Here is an 18,588-nt window from a genome sequence, read left to right on the forward strand (position 1 = left end):
TTATTTATTTAATTGTTTACTTACCTCTGTTCATCCATATTCCGATGTTTACTAACCCCACCCTGCCCATCCCCCGCCCCGCCTCACCACACCACGGAACTCCCTCCACGGGCCGCTACTGAACAGCAGCCTATTACCCTCAGTTTTCCTTGCCCTGCAGAAGAATTCAGGACAAGGAGAACCCCAGATATCGTTTCTGTAGAAAAACTCCAATCCGCTCATAAAAGATTAAGGGCCAGATGTAGGTAGGCAAATACCGGTCGGTAACGGCCGAAATTCTGTAATTTCGGCCGTTATCAACCGGTATTTGGAAAATGAGATGTAGTGCCACCTAAAATACAGATTTAGTCATTTTACCAAATCGGTAATTTTACCGATTCGGTAAAATGACAGAATCAGTAAAATTACTGAATCTGTATTTTGCGATGTAGGTAGCACTGTAATCAGTGCTACAGGGCTTTCAGAATTCGTTATTTACCACCAACTAGAAGTTGGTGGTAAATAATGAAAAGCCTTAAAAAAGCTTTTTTTTTGCTTTTCAAAAGCTGCCATGTTGCAGACATACATGCCCTTAGGGCATGTATGTCTGCAACATGTGCACCCATACACGATTTAGGGGTGCAACAGGGTGTCAAAGTGACACCCTGCCACCCTTCAACGTTTCCCCCAATTACCGAATCGGTATTTACCGATTCCGTAATTGACATTCATTCCTATGGGCCTCCAGGCCCATAGGAATTAATGGCAATTGATTACCGAATCTTACCGATTCGTTAATTTAAAAATAGAAATTACCTACATCCCATTTACCTACTCTTAAATACCTAATCGGTATGATTCGGTATTTAAGAGTAGGTAAATCGAGATTACCTATATCGGGCCCTAAATGACTTCAAGAAGCCAAAAGTAATCTCAATATATCCCCCTGCCACACCTGAGTACAAAACACTAGCTGCATTTCCGAAAGTACTTTCATGCTTGGAGTTGTAAATTGGACAGCAGGACAGCTGTCAGAGGTCTATTTTTCTTTCTACCGTATGTTTTCTTGCTAGAAGAATGCTGGCAGATGTAACAGAGAAAGACCCCCCACATGTATTCAGAACCCCTTTATGATAGAAGCTCCATTCAATCAATGGGCACCAAATTTGGAATTATCGGTTTAAGTCATCTGAAGGTTGTTCTTTCAACGTTTGATGCAGATTGGAGAAGGTTATTAGTGCTGCAAAAACAGCTTGCCCGATAGTGTTGTGCCTACCAATAGAGGTGTGAATGACATTGTGCACTGCGCTAGCCAAAGGCTGTGTATAGCGGTGTGTGTGGGATGCAGACTTGTCACAGGTGTTGGCCACTAGCCAACAGCAGCATCCATAATCCATTTCCGTGCCATGCCCTGACCCCAACCACTGTCTCATCAAAGCAGATACTGAAAGTCATACACAACTTGTTTGAGTCGACAGGGGCTGAGAGCCCTCTCGCCACATTTTGTGTTTAGAGCCTAGAGCCATCTGTGCATGGGTGTATGCACTCTGCTCCTGGAGATGGCATGTGGTCTGCCCTGACAGGGGCTTGGCACAGGTATCGCCATAGGACAGAACAAACTCCTAATAGTTGTTCGACCCAAATTAGCGTCACTTGACTAAACGCTGTGCCTATCTGATGTGGATGGGAGAGGATCTACCAGGGCACAAATCCTAAAAAACGAAGTTGGGGGGACTAACCAGGTTAGGCAGTATGCAAGTGAAATCATGACGAGTGCTATCACAGCGCATGATGTCACGACGCGCGACATTGCATGTGACATCACAGGAAGTGACCACCCTGGAAGTGACATCACATATTAAGACCTCACACATATATTTTTCAGATATATCATGAGTACATTTAAGCGCATTATTAGATTTAACGAATGAGAATTTGCATTGGGGTTGTGCCAAAAAAGTGGCGCAATCCCGACGCAAAATCTGGGCCTCAACTAATACATTTATTTTTTTAAACACTGCCACAAAGAAATTGGCAACAAGGAGAAGCATGGAAGTATATTTGTTATGCTTAATTGGTTTACAAAGTCTATATTTCAAAAATTTGTTTGGGTCAAGGCATCTGCTGTGAAGGTGCCCAGTAAATCTCAGGGAATAGTAATAATGGTGAGATAACTCTGGTGATTAATGCACTTGCTGCAGAGATCTGTTTTGTAATGTCCAAAATTTGAATCAAATTAGTAGAGAAGGTAAATATGTCTCCTGCAAAGCACATCATCTAACAGATGACAGATTGTTATTTTATGTAGGTAGTAAAGTGGAACAGTGCTTTTAAACCAGAGATACTTTTGAAACCAGCAGTTCCTAAATTATAATCCTTCTAAAAGACCACAGTGAGGTATGAAGGACATGTGACTCCTACACCTTGTAACTCTGACTGTCTCATGTAACTCATCTTGGACATTGATTTGTTGTCAATGTGTGATGTGTATGTTACGTAAAGAGCTCTGACACCCTACATTGGTTTGCATAGCGCTAAACAAGAAATAAAATAGTGTTATTGAAATTGTTATTTGTATAAATACTGGGACAGACCAACACACCTGTCATTCTTACAGTAAATTGTAAATTGATACTTGTATAGCGCACTACTCACCCGCAAGGATCTCAAGGCGCTTGTATGAATACCACTGTGGAACCCATCCTGGATTTCCCTGTGAGGCGTCCACTCCTGGGTACCCCCAAGGTGGAGGCCAGGCATCCTTAGCGTTGTGGGGGCCGTTGTGGAGATTAAGCAAGCTATTGCCCAGAGTTGCAGAGTGGGACTCCATGATTGGAATAGGCACCGAAGCGAGAATTATCAGGTCCGTGGAATTTTGAACCCAAGACCCGGGGAATTGAACCCTGGTCCCGGGCTAGACCTCTGCATCAGGGTCTGCCGCTCTAACCATTGAGCCACACTTCTCCACATACAGTGCATGCATCTCTTATATACAGGGACTGAACAAAGGCAAAAGCTGCCTCTCTTAAGTACTTGTGAAGAGATAAGCTGTGTGCCTTTATTTCCCTTCCCCGGCATTTACATTTAAGTGTGAGGTTCCAGGCCACCTCCAGTCAGGATATTCAAACAAAAGGAGGCCTGATGGTCCCTTACCTTCAGCCCAGCTGGATGTGACAAAAAGCTCCCTCCCTGCCTGCTCGTTGCTGCTGGGAATCAAAAGCAGATAATGTACATGCGCTGCTGAATGTGTACCGGTATCTGAAAATTACACTGGGACAAGTTCAGCATATTTCTGTGGTGCTCAGAACTTGGCAGAGGGGACGGCGTTGAGCCTGTGAAAAGAGTGGGTGGACGCTGTGTACCTGCGTGTACCCCCGACTTATGCCCTGGGGTCTACCCATAGTCAACACGTTTGCTCTCAATTACCACCCAAACTAGCTTTGCTTGCTGAAAACTGTGCAACTGCTTTGGGTGGAACAGGGGCTGGGTGAGGGTCCACTGTCCAGCAACTGTCCCACCACCACGAACCAGCTTTGCTTGATTGGAATGTGTGCTTATTTGGTTTGGGTGGTACAAGAGATTGACAAAGGCCTGGTCCAAAAGGATTCCCTGTTTCCAGGCCCTTTTACAACAAATTTAGTTACAGTTCACAGAAAATTGTGCTACACCGGTTTGGGTATCTGCATCAGAAGAATAGTAGAGTTTTTATATTGAAAAAAGTGTGAGCTTTATAATCACTATGCTGCCCTGGGCAGTAATCTTTTTAAGTTCAGAAAAAGTTTATTAGGACAAAAGAATTACAACAATGTACAGAAAACACATTTTCCCACAGTGTGTTGAATAATATATTATAAAGGCAACATATGTGAGGGATTACGTGCAAGCAAACAGATTTATTTTGTTAGCAATAACTGTAATCTGTGAATATATTTGTAATATTTAAAACAATAACATTAAATGGTCAACGTCCAAGAATATCCTGTAGAAGAAAGCACTTCTAAAACGTTCCATTCTTGTCCACTGTACAGGCTCCAGCGAAGTGTACCAGATGACAGATAACTGAGAGAAGCTTGAAAATGTGACCAACCCATCAGGTGAGTTTAACAACAAATGTTCCTATCCTTACATATAGAGTGCAGTTCTGCTTCTAGAGCAGTTTGTAAGCTGCTACAATGCTCTTGATTCCGGCTCAGCGAGCTCTCGCTGCAGGGTGTATGTCAAAATTGATGCCACAACTCAGAGTGCACTGGAGCAGGGTAGGCGCCAGGGTCATCCTTGCAGTGCTAGGGGTTCTGGAAAATACATGATGAATGCACACAATAGCTCCAGGAAACAGCATGCAGCAAGATGCACTGGTAATTATAACACTTTTCTTATACTAGTTCTTAGTGTGCTCTGGAATCTGATCCTACACTAAACTGCAGTTATATTCCACAGTTTCAAAAGAGCCTTTTGGCATTTATTGTAATCTATATGGAATAGAATTTGCAGCATACCATTAAGATCACAGACTACAGGTAAATCCTACAGTGTGTCTACACATTACTCTGAGTTGTAACCATGGTTTGTGTGCCTGGGATGCAGCAAAATATAATGTAATAGCTTGTTGTGTACACCACAGGAGAAACTGGTAGACCAGATAAATTCACTCAGATTGTTGTGCACCAATGTGCTATGTATAAATCCCAATAAGCCTGTACATCTCCTCAGATACAAATTACACACTATTGTCTGTGAAAACTGTTTCAGAAATACTTTCTATAAAGAATTACTCTTTAAGAAAGTGGATAACTGCTTGCATGTTTACAGAACTGACACACCTCCTGAAATCTACTTGGTGGCATAACCTATTAACACAATAACAAACCTCTCTCACATCTGCAGAAGATGAAAAGGCCCAACAATATCTGGTCCAGTTTTCCTCCAAGGCCCCTCAGCAACTGGCAATAAAGGAGGCTGACAAACACTCCTAGTCTTATCAGCTTATGCTCAAAAGTAACAATCCTTACCAACTTCCTCTACCATACCATCCATTTAAGGCCACCAATACATTTGTCTTAACTTTTCTTTGGTCAAATTCCTTCCCAGGTGCCCCTCATAGGCCAAGTTAACCAGTTTATTTTTGGTAGATGCAGGTGGAATCCTTCTACTTCCTTTAGTTACTACACCAACCAACAAATAAAATCCATCCTTTACAGCCCCGAAATCCTTCATGAGAGCATTCATATCTCCCTTTGTCGGCCAACCATTCACAATGAATTCCTTGACTGCGTTAAACTCCATGTCTTTCACAATCGCCGGCTGCCATTTCTCTATTCACTGCTTCTGACTTGACCCACAAAATAGGTTTCATGGACACAACCATGTTGTTTCACTGGATTAGTGGTTGTCAATCTTTAAAGACAAGCAGCCACTTTGTTTTTCAATCCGGAAACATGCAGGCCTCGAAATTGAACTCAAAAACCTGTCCCAACCACCTTTCAATCATGGAGGTGACACCTTGATAATAATTACATGAGAAAACTGGAACCAGAAATTTATGATCAGAAATTTAAACTTCTGTGTTGTCCAAGTGCAGACCAACGGTTCATGCTCTAACACTGAATAGTTAACTTCATCCCTTTGAGAGCTCTAGAGGCAAAATATATAAAATTCTCCACACCATTATCAATCTGAAAAAGAACTGCTCCTAAGCCCTTGAGACTGGCATCAGGGGTCAAACCAGTCTTCCTCCGCACAACAAAATGTCCTAAGGTTGGCAGACTTCCAAGTTGAATCTTTATCTGCTGGAAGGCTACTGCATAGTCCTCAGAACACACACATTTCCCTCCATTCTTTAAGAGTGATCTCAAGGGATAAATTAAGGATACAAAGTTATTGATTAGTTATTATTAATATAATATTCAGCTAAACCCCTCCATGCACTTCAACTGCTATATGTAAACGAAGACAGCCTGGAAACGCAGTAAATAAACAAAACTGTGCTTCCAGGATATTTTCCCTTTTTTTAACCCCTTCCATGCTGATAACGGCCCCCAGCCGTCATGCACTACGGTGCTCGTGTGCTGATGACGGCTGGGGGCCGTCATAAACCCGCCCACTCGCGATTCTGCCGCACAGGCGCAGAATCGCGGCCGCATGGAAGGGGTTAAATGGCTGCAGTAAGTAGAAAACAAAACAAGCATAGATAAACAATTCATCAGAATTCCAATAGCATAGTTTTGCATAGTGCATGATAAATAGCCATCTAATATGCTTAAATTAAAATATATGTAATAATAGGCTTGCTAGCAGTTCATTATATCATGCTCGTGTTCCAAAGATATTAGCAAATACAAATCTACATCTCACCCCACATTTTTTTTAATTGCCTAAAGTTCCTACTCTTTGTGAGTATAGTTTTTCTTTTGACTCTATTCGAGACATCTTAAGTAGCCATTGAGAAAAGGATGGAGGCTCAGCCATTTCCCATTTTTACAGAATAAATGACTTAGCAACAAGTGATGCAATAGAAATATACTGTTGTCATCGAATGAATAAGTTGAGTGTATAAATAATTCCTAGAAAGACAGTAAGTGGGTCAGGGGTTAAGTTTTTTTGGAGTTTGTTGCCAAGCCAATGGAAGATCTGCCTCCGATATTCCGTTAAAACTGGACATAAAAAGCAAATATGAAACCAATCTCAGTTATGGCAATTACATCTAAAGCATGTTCCCGAGACAGTAGGGTACATTTTATGGAGACAAGATGGGGTATAATAAAGTTGCCACTTGCAAAAAAAGCCATACGTTTAAAATTAGCCCCTCTTATGGCTTTATGCGCCCAGGTATTATATGCTCTCCATGTTTGCAAATCTGCCGTACAGCCTATAGCATTTTGAATCATTTGAAGCTCTTTTGGTCCTACTTTTACATGTATTTGTTCAAGTAGAATAAACAGAAATTCCTCCTTCAACTGAGAAAAACTGTCCGAAATAATCTGTGGCGTCTTATACTGGCTACGCTTCGGGAGCCTAGGAATTTTAATAAATGGAATACGCTGGATGCCAGATTTCCAGAAGCATTTGCTTCAAGTAGTAATTGCCTCCGAGGTCAGATATAGTAGCTGATCTTATACACCAATCGAACGCAGCTTGATACTACTTTTTTAAGTGAGGAAGTGCAAGACCACCTTCTTGAATGTAAATTCTCAAGTTTGGTATGAGGTTTCTTGCCAGACCAAACAAAAAAAATTTGGTCTAAGTCATAAAAAAACTTGGAAGAAACTTTAACTAATACATATGAAAAAACAAAATTAAGTAAAAACATAATTTTTATAACAGCAACTCTTCCTGCCAAAGAGAGTGGTAAGACCTGCCACTGATTTCAGAGACTTCTCGCCTTGGAGAGTGTAGATTCATAATTGAGTTGATATAACTACAAAGAATCATGTGACACATAAACCCCTAAGTATCTGATTGAACCGGTCGTACAGACTTGGTTGCGCATATCCAATGGAAGAATATGATCCAAACAATTAAAAAGCAAAATCTCTTATTTGAAATGATTGATTTTGTACCCCCCCAAATCTGAATTTTTTTTAAAAATGTAAAGACATCCAAGATATTTTGCTTCTCTGCAGCCAGATATATAATTATGTCATCTGCAAAAAGAAGAAGCTTGGGGGCTCTGGACAAGGGTGATTTGATTTGTGGATCTTTCGTAGCAAAGAGACAGTTGGCTCTATAAATAATGCAAAAAGCACAGGTGACATCGGACATCCTTGTCGACTGCCCCATCTAATTTGTAGTGATCCTACAGTTTGTGGGTTGATTATGATCTTTGCTTCGGCATTTAGATTATGTCTGGCTTATACCAATCTATTTTTTGAGTTCTGAGAATAATCGCTTATATATCTATAAACTGCTTGATCTAAATCATGCTGTAGACCCAGTGCATAACCTTTTGACTTCCGGCTGGAGGTCCTGGGTAAGCCCCCCCCTTTTTCTTGCTTTCCAGATGTTTTGTGTGTAATGTCCTCTAATTAGTTTGCTTTTGGGTGTTGGCACGTGGGATAATGGTTTTCTTTGGTGTTGGTGGTTATTTTATGTCTCACACCTAAAGCATGTGTCACAGGTTCAGTCACAAAACATTTTTTGGACTGGGTGGATGATGCTTTAAGGGCAAGGTTTTGATACTGATATGTATATTTGGTTTTTAGATTAATATGTGCAGCGCATGGTCCTGAAGATGGTCCTATGGATTGTTTTAACCAATTAAGGACCGAAACGTCGACGCCTGGCAACGTTTTGCTTACTGCTGTTACATTATTTTGAGTACCAAATAATTGTATTCTTGTAAAGTACCGTTTTCGACATGATATTTAGTTTTTCATGTGTATAGCAAAAGTTGCCTGATACTACTGAGAATTTTTGTTGCTTATATAGTAGTATTTTTGTTGCCATATTTTAGATTTGTGTATGAAAAAGAAAAAAGATCCAAAAAGAAATAATTTTGAGTAATAAAAAAACAGTTTAAATCTGTTTTCTTTTTTCCTTGCTCTAGTTTAAATTGCTGACCACTTCTGTGGCAATATTATTAATCTACTGAATAGAATTGAAATAATTCCTTCAGGGACATCTGTTTAATTGTTGTAGACCCATAGCAGTCATCCTCCTTAGTTTAGATACATTGGTCTTACAAGATAATATCTCTCCCCTATTAAAACCCTTGCAAGCTTCCCAGATAGACATATAAGAGGCAGACCCCTTATTTATTTCTCAAAAATCCTTAATTTAATCCACATATTCATGCCCCATTCTTCCTCGGTTAATAACGTTTTGTCTAAAGTCCATCGAGGATATTCTTGCCTAGCAAGATTGACTTTGATCTCTATCACTGGGATCGAATGTTCGGAAAATGGCTTTGCAAGAATATAAGTCTTACCTCGTTCCCAGTGGTGCGAGATTTTTTAAAAATCAATTCTCGAAGCAGAATTTAATCCAGGACCTTTTCAGTTACAAGTTCTTACTGAGGCGTTTGCGCCCCCATGGGAACACGGCCACAGCCCCTCAGTGGTGGCACCCCACAGTTTGACCAGTGGGAGCACTGTGCAGTAGGTTGATATTGTCTACAATAGTGAATTTAGGTCTTCATATTTCTTATAATAGTTTATTCTTTTTCCAGAGAGCACTGGCAATGTGGTAGGAGATGACTTTTATGCACAACTCCCTGCACAGAGTTTACATCAATTTCTCAATTTGCCTTCTTTTACTAAATGCTTATGCTAACGCACCTCTTATGTTCCTAAATGTTGGAGCTGATTCATGCCTTATGATAAAACGTTATATTATAGATTTTATGCTAGAGTTTAGAACAGAGTAGTCCCTTACATGTTGATCCAACAACTGCATGTATAATCCTTCTCTTTCTTTCCAAACTGCAGTGTCAATGTACTGTGTTTAATCATCTTTGAGGCCTGGCATGCACTTTACAAATAGTATCACTTGAGATTTCATAAGGATTGTTACTGGCGCTGTCATTTGAGATGAAATCAGAGTTGTTGGGTATGATGTCATGAGCAATGCGTGTGTGGGCATACGTCATGGTCTACAACGTTTTTAATATATGCATATTTATGCGGTCTCATGGCCCAATAACACAGTTATTGGAACGACTTGCACTAATAAGCACAGATACACACATTTGTTACTACAGTGCAAAGGTCAAATTTCATTTTATCACCATAGTACAGTGTAACCGATTGCGAAAATAATGTTTATCTATCACATATTACATTTTAAACTCTGTTTATAGAAGAAAACAGCTGGAGCAATCCTCACAAATCCTAGATATTTTGATTCTAACTCACTACACAAACTTAATGGTTTGTACTCTGGTTATGGCTAAGTGTACGTGTTTAATATTAATGCACATAAGACAACAGCTTTGCAGAAACCATACAAGCAGATGCAGATTCTAATGTAATATCGATTATCATTGTAGGCGGGGGAATTAAGTTGCCCTCGAGCCTTCACCTCCAATGAATCATGGCCACTCTGCAAGGTCTGAAAAGTCCACAAAATATCAGCAAGTGAACTGAATTCTTCTTCATGGATGGTACTGTTAATTTGCATAATCACAAGGTATTATAAAACTAAGACAAATGCATGCTTTTTATACATGTTCTTATTCACACTCTTTATGAAAAATGTTGCCACTTACTGATATGATTTGATCTCCCCTCTGCAGTTCTCCACTGAGATCTGCTGGTCCACCTGCTAAGATGAAGGAGATGAAAATTCCCTCTCCATCTTCGCCTCCAACAATGTTGAACCCAAGTCCTGTAGACCCTTTGTGCATGATGACTTTTCGAGGTTCCCTAGAGAAGCAAATTATATTGACTTGAGTTTTGCAAATGAATACTATTTGTATCTGTATAGAGCAACTTTATTCGGTTCATAGCTTTGATAAACACTAAAAGAACAACATCTTAAAACTATCCATCATTATACAGAGAGCAAAGATAAAACGGGTCATACCTCCATTCCCATTGAATAATTGGTCCACGGTAATAAAGTAAATTATTCCTGAGTAAAATAAAATTAATCACCTTCTTAAAAAAGATTTCTAAGTTCTCAGATGGAGTTTCTAGTAACCCTGGGAGTAAACTCCACTCCGCCAGCAGAGTCTGCTGACATTTGCCCACTCCGCGCTCTACTGGGAACGCACAGTATAGGCCAAACTCTGACTATGCAGCGGAGCGGAGATAGCCAGTCCGCCCCCCTGCAATAGGCTCCCTGCCTCCACCACCCCTAATAAAAAATAGTTACAAACTAATTTAAAATGAAATAAAAACACACTTACCTGTACTGCGGCGTCCCCGGCCTGCCCTCCTCTTCCTCACTATCTCTCTCCCACGTGGGACGTACATCTTGAGAGAACTGTGCATGCGCATGTGCATGCCCTTGAGCATTTCTGGCAAGAAGTCTTGCGAGAAATGCGCATGAGTGCGCGCAGGTCTCTCAAGATGTACGTCCCACGTAAGAAAGAGATGGCGAGGAAGAGGACAGCCCCGGGAAGCCGCATTACAGGTAAGTGTGTTTTTATTTCATTTTAAATTAATGTGTAACTGTTTTTCATTGGGGGGTTGGAGGTGGGTGGCGGAGTGGAGTTCCACTGAGTTTTACCCCAACTTCTTGGAACTCCGCATAGTCTCACTATACCAGCTCCACCTGGGGTTAGTTTCTAGCTAAAGTGCAAGCAATAGGCAACCATCGTTCTCAGTCTTAACAATTAATTTCATCTCGTTTTCAAGAGGGTCAGTCAAAGTGCAGTACTCATGCAAACTGTCTGACAATGTTTTCTTCACCAAAATAGCCTCATATTTCAAAACCCAGTATTTTCCTTCTGTTGTCAAATTTTTCTATCAGTAGGAGACTAAAATTAATCATATGTGGATTTAATATGAAAATATTCTTGTCTTCTTTTAAAGATTTTTTATTTAATGTTCCAATGGGTAATGATTATCAATAAGTGTGTCCATAGAACATTTTCTAGCTACAGTATTCAAGAGCATATAGGGCTGCTATGAAACAAAAAATTGTTTCAGAGGAGACCTCTGAATTAATTTTAAAAATATATAATAAGCACATCTTAAAATTTGTCTTAAAAAAATTAGAGTAGGGTTAAGTAATGCTGGGAAATTGCCTTTGGAGATCAGACTTCTTTCTCCTATTTTTCCTGACCTGTTGTTGTTGGTTATTGGACACAGGGGACTTTATCAATGCTTATCAGTGCTAACGTGCATATGCTCTCTTTGTAATTTGTGAACATGATTGGTTATCCATGATTGCCATATTTTATTCACTGATAAGACCCTAGTAAAGTGTACTAGTGTGCCAGGGCCTGTACATCTAATGCTACTAGTGGGCCTGCAGCACTGATTGAGCCACCCACATGAGTAGCTCTAAAAAGGTATCTCAGACCTGCCACTGCAGTGTCTGTGCGCACTTTGTTAACTGACATGTCGACCTGGCAAGTGCACCCACTTGCCAGGCCCTAACCTCACCTTTTCTTACATGTAAGGCGCACCTTTGGTATGCCCAAGGTACCCCATTGGACAGGGTGCAGTGTATGTGAAAGGTAGGACATGTACTGGTGTGTGTGTCGTCCTGATAGTAAAATACTGCCAATTTCGTTTTTCACCATTGAAAGGCTATCTTGCCCTATAGGATAACATGGGAGTTAATTTGTAACATCTTAAAAATATAAAATCAAACAACAAAGAAAAGGAATCGGAGCATGGATGTCTGCACAAGTCCCAAAATTGCTTCTCTAGTAGCATGAGAAAAGGTGCAAACACAGGCTGGAGCCACAATTCCCTACACCCCAAAAAATTGGAAAGCAGGTCAAGACCGGCTAACACAAAACCAAATATACAAGATAGCCCAGCACACTTTTGTACATAAAATATGACAATGATATAATAATCAAAGAGCAAAGCTTGTTCCAAAGATGAGTCGATGTTGTATTAAATTTGATCCTTTATTCATTCCTTTTTAAAAAACTTTTGAAACCGCCAACGCGTCTCGTCCCGTCCAGGGACTTCTTCAGGGCTGATGGTGTTTGAACGAACAAATTCTAAGTTGTGTTTGTACTTCAGTAGTATTAGTCGATATGAAGAGTTTGGGTTTTCAAGAAAAAGCGTGTTTTCTCCATTGGTTTTAAAATTTCAATATTAGTTCCACAATGCGTCTCATAGAATGGCAAAGTATCCTAGTTCCGAAATGCAGACCCATGTGTGCATCGTAGTGGCGTTCGTGATGTTCGTGTCACTGGAACCAAGCAATAACTGGCTGATGAGCCCTATCCAGGTTGAAACCTGTCCTGTCTTGCTTGTGTTTTAGTTGAGAGAGCCCTGGCAGTTCGGGCTGGACTGTTCCCATTGCAGCAGGACTAAGGCAGATTTTCATTTTCATTCGACTGCGTCCAAACTGAGGTGACATGGTGTGCAAAATAATGATATACTGGGATACAGCCCTGCGTAATTACCAGTGGCATTCCATCCATCACTTTTTGTACACTTTTTGGGCATGGAAGCAGGGAGCAGAAGCTGTGGAGAATTGAATCCTGGGGAGCAACAATCAGGTCCAGTCATGGAGCACCAACTCCTATTATAATCTTATGAAAAATCTGAGGACAGAAAGACATTGAATCCGAGTAGGCTCAGTTGTTCCACACACCAGTTTTCCCTCACTGGCAGAAAAGTAGCCGTGTGAGTCAAAAAGTTGTCCTCTGCCAAAATATCGATCTGGACATAGGACCACTAAAGATGCCATGCATTGGACCGTGGAACCTCCTAGATGGTTTACGTGGGTCTTCATGGTGTGATTTTCTGTCCTGATCCGGGCTTCTTCACCCCTGACCCAAGGGGCGAAAGTCAACAGAGCTCTGGGAACATCTGCCAACTACTTCCAGTTCAAAGATATCATGAACTCCAATAAAGTCCAATGACCCTGGGTTGGTTAATTTTTTTATTGATTCTCCAACATTGCTCCCTCAACCTAGAGTACTGTCATCCGTTGTTATTTTCAGAGGGAGGGGAGGATTCAACAGTACTCCTTCTGCCAGATTCGATGTATTGAGCCGCCACTGCAGTGTCTGAGAAATCAGATCCAGGATCAGGACAAAGAGGTCACAGTTGTAAGATATCAGGTCCGAAAGGAAAGACAGCTGTAGACCAGGTCAAAGAGATGCATGTGCGCCCAGGGCAGTAGGAAAAAAAGCAGCTGCTACGTCGTTCCACACCCTCTACCATTGCAGTCCAGGAGATTCTTCAAAACATCCATTAACGTCTGTAGCCACAGGGGATGAAGAAATATATTCCTCACCTTTGTAAGGACCAGGGCACTAAGAAACTGGATCTCTTGAAAAGGAACAAAGTGATATTTTCTGAAACTGAGCATGAAACCATGATCTTTCATGCAGACCACCTGGATGGCTTATTGACCCTTAAGAACAGAGGAGGCACACATTAATCAATCATCCAAATAGGAGAAAACAAACAGACCCAAGGAATGGAAGTTCCCCGCCAAAGGTGCCAGAGTCTTAGTAAAAACCTTCAGAGCTGGCCAAAGGGAATGCCACAGATTTGAAAGTGCTGCCAAGTGGAAAGATTCTCAGGTGCTTCGGAGAAAGAGAATGAAAATGGAAGTGGAAATAAGCATCTAGAAGGTCAATAGATGCTAAAAACATGCCAGAGGAAATTAGAGGTAAAATGTGTTCAAACTCACCACCTTGAACCTCTTGTAAGGAATACAGAGATTCACAGAAGCTGGTTTGAACTAAAACATGAGAGAGTAGCATCCTAGTCCTATTTATGGGTCTAGTGCTGAAATAATGGCTCCATTACATAAAAGATCTTGGATCCCCTTGATGAGACCTTAGAAATTCTGAGGAATATAAGGAAGGGGAGTTGAAACAAAGAAATCTACCAGAATAGAGGAAAATTGTATCTTGTAACCCTCACAAGACAAATGGCTGACCCATGCATCTGAAGAATCTCTTTCCCAGACTGACAAAACAAAAACATTATTCTTTCGCCCACTTCCTGCTGGAGAACCTGCGGGTTGTTGTCGGGACTTGTCTTCAAGGGAGTGCAATGCCCACATATCCTTTCATGAAAGGTTTGGTTAGCCCCTTTTTGAGGTGGATATTTGTCCAAGGTCCTGCCTAAATCCAAACCTCTTTCCTCTAAGAGCTGATGTAATGGGAAACATTGTTTACAACGAGGGGATTACATCATGATGCCATTACATCGCGGTTTTTACAATGCTGGATGGCACTCTAGGACAAGGAATAGTATAATTTACTCTCCAACATCTTCCCTACTGTACGTAGATTGGAGTTGGAATAGTAAATTATACTACTCCTAAGTCCAGCGCCCTCCAACGCAAGTCATTGTAACAACTTGCGTTGTAAAAACCGCAATGTAATGTACCGCGATGTAACAGTGTGCTGTAATGGCACGCTGTTGAAATAAACCTGCTTAAAAAGTAACCCTGGTGGAGTGCGAGTATAATTGTGTTGGTGACTAATTAATTGCGAGGAAAGCCCGTCCTTGGAACTCGCACCGGCTGTGAGAAGAGTGCCCTCTGTAACGGGAACACGTTGGTGGATAAATATATATATATATATCCACATTCAAGAAACTCCTTCTGGACCACTCTGGACCCTTGAAGAGTGGTGCGCACGCCGGCGGAGTAAACCGGCAACTTAATGTCCAAAACCACACAGATTAGCGCGCTCTCAGGAAAGTAGGAACAGCTACTCGAATGGTGTCAATGTTGTTTAAACCACTGTATATATATATGTATGAAGTGAAGTTAGAGCTCATTTAATCTAAATGAGTAATGCTAACTTAAAGGCCTTCTCAAATAGTTTTTTCGCTAGTGCTGACCTTTCCCCTGATTTAATACACTGGGTTCTTTGCAAGTGAAATTTTGCTTATTTTCCCCACACATGTCTACACCCTGACATTCTTGAATGTTTCATCAACGTGCACTGTGAAATATTCCTGTGGGAATATAATTTCAGCTATGCCTATAGATAAACTACTTTGAATCTTTTTATTTGGTACTAGACTTGGTGGCCTCACAAATGTTCTTTTCTCATGACTAGCATGGGAATCCATCTCGATATTACAAGTGTCCTAGGTGGCACTATGTTAACATGGACATGTGATAGTCTTCCGATGGAGGTGTGATGCCACCTCACTGGTATGAACTTCAAAATCTTATAAAAGAAGAAACCCCAAAGGGGGGGAATGCTATACTTTTTCCTCGCACAAGAGGATGCAATGCTATTCGATTTTTCAACTCTCTATTGCTTTTGGACTGCCTTGTTTATGCTACAGTTGGTGGCTGATGGATTAAACCTTCTTTGCCGATCCATTTTCGATTCAGCAATTTCCTTATTTCTTTGTTTATGCTAAATGGACTCGTCCTTTAATGGGCTTTAATTTTGAACCCTGTCTTCCATCTTTTAGGACCTGAGCTGTTAGACAACAAACTATCCTTCTGCCTTAATGGTGGTAGGACTCATTAAGCCTGTAGCTGGCTCTGATTTATAACCAGCCAAGATGCCTGCTTAAATGTTTGACATTGTCATGCAAATTGTGATATTCCTAGCTGAACTCCCCAAGAAATTTCCTGTGGCAATACATTTTGGTTCCTTAATACAATATGTATATATACATATTGGGGTAATACCTGGTAAATTTTTACCTCGCTGATGCCTTTACCAAACATGCTTTTACGACAAAGTTGTTGCAAAAGGGTGCGTGGTAAAGGCATATGCGTGCTAAAGACTTGCGTGATGAGGGACGCAGTAGGATGAGGGACGCAGTTGCTCCTCTGTCTAGGACCATCGAAGACACCACCAAAGACACCACTTTGCCCATGTAAGACATCCACTCAGGGCCCCCCAGGGACCCATGCCCCCACACATTTTCCACAGAGCCGTCACCGCCATCACTCCTGAACTATGACACACTGACAACTGGAAATGTGCAGAAGTTAGACCCTGCTCAAGAAGCCCTCTGCAGAACTCACCGACCTCAAGAACTACCGACCCATCTCCCTCCTCCCCTTAGCGGCCAAAGTCAGAGAGAAGACTGTCATTGCACACCTAACCAAATTCATTGAAGAAAACTCCATCCTCAACCCTTCCCAATCCGGATTCCGCAGCATCCACAACTCCGAAACTGCTCTACTCGCCACCACAGACGACATCCGCATCCTCCTCGACCAAGGACACACCGCAGCCCTGATCCTATTTGACCTCTCTGCAGCATTCGAATTCAACTCCCACCACAAAATCACCTCTAGACTTCATGACGCCGGCATACAAGGAACTGCCTTCGGCTGGATCCACTTGTTCCTCACAGGCAGAACCCAAAGAATCAGACTACCACCTTTCCTCTCCGAACCCACAGAAATCAATTGCGGGGTGCCCCAAGGATCATCGTTCAGCCCCAAGCTCTTCAACATCTACATGGCCCCCCTTGCCGCCATCGTCAGCCAGCACGGACTCACCAAAGAATGAAGGACATCACATCCTGGGTGAGCAGAAAGTGCCTGAAGGTCAACTCGGAGAAGACAGAAGTCCTTGTCCTCAGATCTCCCCCTCTGCATGGGACAACACCTGGAGGCCTACCGCCCTCAGGAGCCCCCCACGAACTATGCCCAAACTCTCAGCATTGTACTTGACTCCTACCTCCGCGTGATCGACAGGTCAATGCTGTAACCTCCAGCTACTTTAACACCCTCCGAATCCTCTGAAAGACTTTCAAGTGGATCCCCTGCGAATCAAGGAAGGCCGTCACCCATGCACTCATCACCAGCAGACTGGACTACGGAAACGCCCTCTACACCGTGATCAACAAGTCTCTGATCCGCAGGCTCCAGACCATACAAAAAACCACAGCCAGACTCATTCTCAACATTCCTCTACACGAGCACACCACCCAACACCTATGGAACCTCCACTGGCTGCCCATTGAGAAGAGAGTCCCTTTCAAGATACTCACCCACTCCTACAAATGTATCCAAAACACCGGACCCCAATACCTCAACAAAAGAATCTCCCTCCACGTGGAATGGAATGGAATGAAAGCAGATTTGTAGAGCGCATGGTTACACGGAGGCGTCCCAGCGCTGACGAGCCAAGGTTACTGTGGGGAAAAAGCTGAGTTAGGGACCCTGGGAAAAGGAAGGTTTTGAAAGGTTTCCGAAACCGCAGATGGCTCGGTTCAGCTCGCATCTTCAGCGGTAGTGAGTTCCACAGAGTCGCTGCGTTAATGGAAAATCGCCGACCTCCTGTTCGCGCCCTCCTTGCTCTGGGAACTCTGGCCAAACATTCATGATCGAAGCGAAGGGACCTGTTGGCCTTGTAGGGAGACACTAAGCTCTTCAAAATGGGAGGGCCCTTACCTGTAAAGATTTGTGGACAATACACAGGGATTTAAACTTTATCCTCTCACGAATTGGCAGCCAGTGGAGAGCTCTAAGGGCCGGTTTCGCTGAGGACCTTGCCAGAGTACCTGTGAGCAGCCTAGCTGCGGAGTTTTGGATCTGCTGCAGTTTGTGAATTGTAGCTTCTGGGGCACCCAGGTAAAGGACGTTACTGTAATCCAGCCTTGACAGGATCAGCCCTTGGATAAGAAGCTTTCTTGAGGGGGGGGGGAGAAGGGGAAGGACCTTCCGAGCTGAACGAAGTAAGCCAAAACAGATGCCAACCGTTTTTTTGGCTTGAGTTCTAAATGAAAGATCCTTTTCAAGGCAAACCCCTAAGCTTTTGATTTCATTTTGGGGGGGGGGGGTAGGTAAAGCTCCCATACAGGCAGGCCAGATGGCATCGGATAGTGATGTCGGCTTGTGCCCCAAAAGCATCAGCTCGGTTTTGGAGCTATTTAATTTGAGGTACCCAAGAGAAACCACCGATCCGCCGACCTCGCTGAAATCTCATGCATCCGCAGAGCCAGAACAGATGGAAGAACCTTCTCCTACATGGCAGCCAAGAGCTGGAACAACCTCCCGCTCAACATCAGACGCACCCCCTCCCTGAACATC

The 18,588-nt window shown here is 42.3% G+C and overlaps 1 protein-coding gene across 1 annotated transcript in view; it reads right to left on the minus strand.

Annotated features, from left to right (window-relative positions):
- Positions 1-18,588, minus strand: part of LOC147696853 (disks large homolog 2-like) — a 1,652,766-nt gene that overhangs the window by 90,669 nt on the left and 1,543,509 nt on the right. The window contains exon 13 of the mRNA XM_086936079.1: positions 10,181-10,337. Coding sequence (XP_086792205.1) covers positions 10,181-10,337 — 157 coding nt within the window. The remainder of the gene's footprint in view (positions 1-10,180; positions 10,338-18,588) is intronic.

This window comes from Lissotriton vulgaris, chromosome 8, assembly GCF_964263255.1.
Source record: "Lissotriton vulgaris chromosome 8, aLisVul1.2, whole genome shotgun sequence".
NCBI lineage: Eukaryota > Metazoa > Chordata > Amphibia > Caudata > Salamandridae > Lissotriton > Lissotriton vulgaris.